General features: G+C 34.1%; 1 protein-coding gene across 1 annotated transcript in view; it reads left to right on the top strand.

Annotated features, from left to right (window-relative positions):
• The window catches only part of LOC110265264, a 1,760-nt gene extending 455 nt beyond the window's left edge, over positions 1 to 1,305 (top strand). The window contains exons 2-3 of the mRNA XM_021108180.1: positions 555 to 880; positions 1,063 to 1,305. Of these exons, the coding sequence (XP_020963839.1) occupies positions 555 to 880; positions 1,063 to 1,305 (569 nt within the window). The remainder of the gene's footprint in view (positions 1 to 554; positions 881 to 1,062) is intronic.

The following is a 1,401-nucleotide window of genomic DNA, read 5'->3' as shown; positions in this document are numbered from 1 at the left end:
TAGAATACATTAAATTTTAATTTTTTTAAATTGTTTAATTATTAGCTGAATGAGACTAATAACGCCACGTGTTTATATTGTATTGATCCACATAAATGGGATATGAATTCTCTCACAAATCTTGGGATATGAGAGTAATCACCTTCAAATTTATATAACATACATGTCGAACACAACTATTTACTTTTTTTTTTCGCGTGTGTAACCAATTCATATCCATCTCTCCTCTTTACTTCACACCATTGATTTACTAGAGCTTTGATTTACTTCCAAACATTTTAAAAATTTTCATGTCCTTTAATTTCAAATAGACTAAAAAATAGCAAAAAACATCATTTTTCTTTTAAATAACTATTTGTACCAATGAACTTTATAAACATTGACCAAAGTATCCATCAAATAAAAAAACTAATGTTATATCCATAAAAGATGAATTTTATGTGACAAAAATATCCAAATCCTAATTTTTTTGTTAATTTTTTAATAAAATTCCCAAATTATTACTATCCTTTATCTTCAACCTCAACTCCACCAATATTTCTTCTTACCCAAAGATCAAATTTTCACATTTCTCTATTACATAACCGCTCGTCCTCCTATCCTGGCGGCAGAATTCAACTTTGATAGCAACTGTTCCTCCTCTTACATAACTGCCCCTTCAAACTCTCAATGTTTCAGCAACTTCTTTTTCAGTGCTCCCACAAGCCCCACTAGAATCTCCACCTTCATCAACAATAATATTCCACTTTCTTCTTCTCTTATTCACAACCACCATCAACATGAACAAGAATTTCAATTCAATTTCAACAGCCACCTCGAACCACCTTCCCTTTCTGCCAATGAACTCTTCGATGATGGAAAGATCCTCCCTTTAGAATTATAATCCAGACTCATTGCTTCGAGTAGCAAACTGCTTTCTCCATATCGCAAGAGCAAAAGCTTCGATCCTGCAACCGCCGCCATGGAAGACGAAGAGAAAAAAACCACCAACGTGAAGAAGAGAGGAGAGAGCTTTCTCTGGTAAAAAAGGAAGTAGATAACTATCTCCATTAAGAGTTCCAGACATCATCAACAATAGTAACCGCAACAAATTCTTCTTCTTCTTCTTCAAGAAACAATACAAAGCCTTCACATGCATTGTTCTTATCTTCAATCTCGTTCACGAGAGGGTACCCAAAATGGAGGTTAAAGGATTTTCTTCTCTTCAGGAGCGCCGCAGAAGGAAGAGTCATTGATAAAGACCATCTGAGAAAGAAGTACGAGGTTTTGTCCAAAGATAAATGTGGTGGTAATGAAGGGATGTGAAAGTTTGAGATTTGGGGAAAAGAAGATGATGGTTGAGTTGAGGTTGAAGATAAATGGTGGGGTAATTTGAAAATTTTATTAAAAAATCAACAAATA

This window comes from Arachis ipaensis, chromosome B08 (assembly GCF_000816755.2).
Source record: "Arachis ipaensis cultivar K30076 chromosome B08, Araip1.1, whole genome shotgun sequence".
Taxonomy (NCBI): Eukaryota; Viridiplantae; Streptophyta; class Magnoliopsida; order Fabales; family Fabaceae; genus Arachis; species Arachis ipaensis.
The sequence above is the reverse complement of the archived record's forward strand: the minus strand, read 5'-3'. Positions and strand labels throughout refer to the sequence as shown.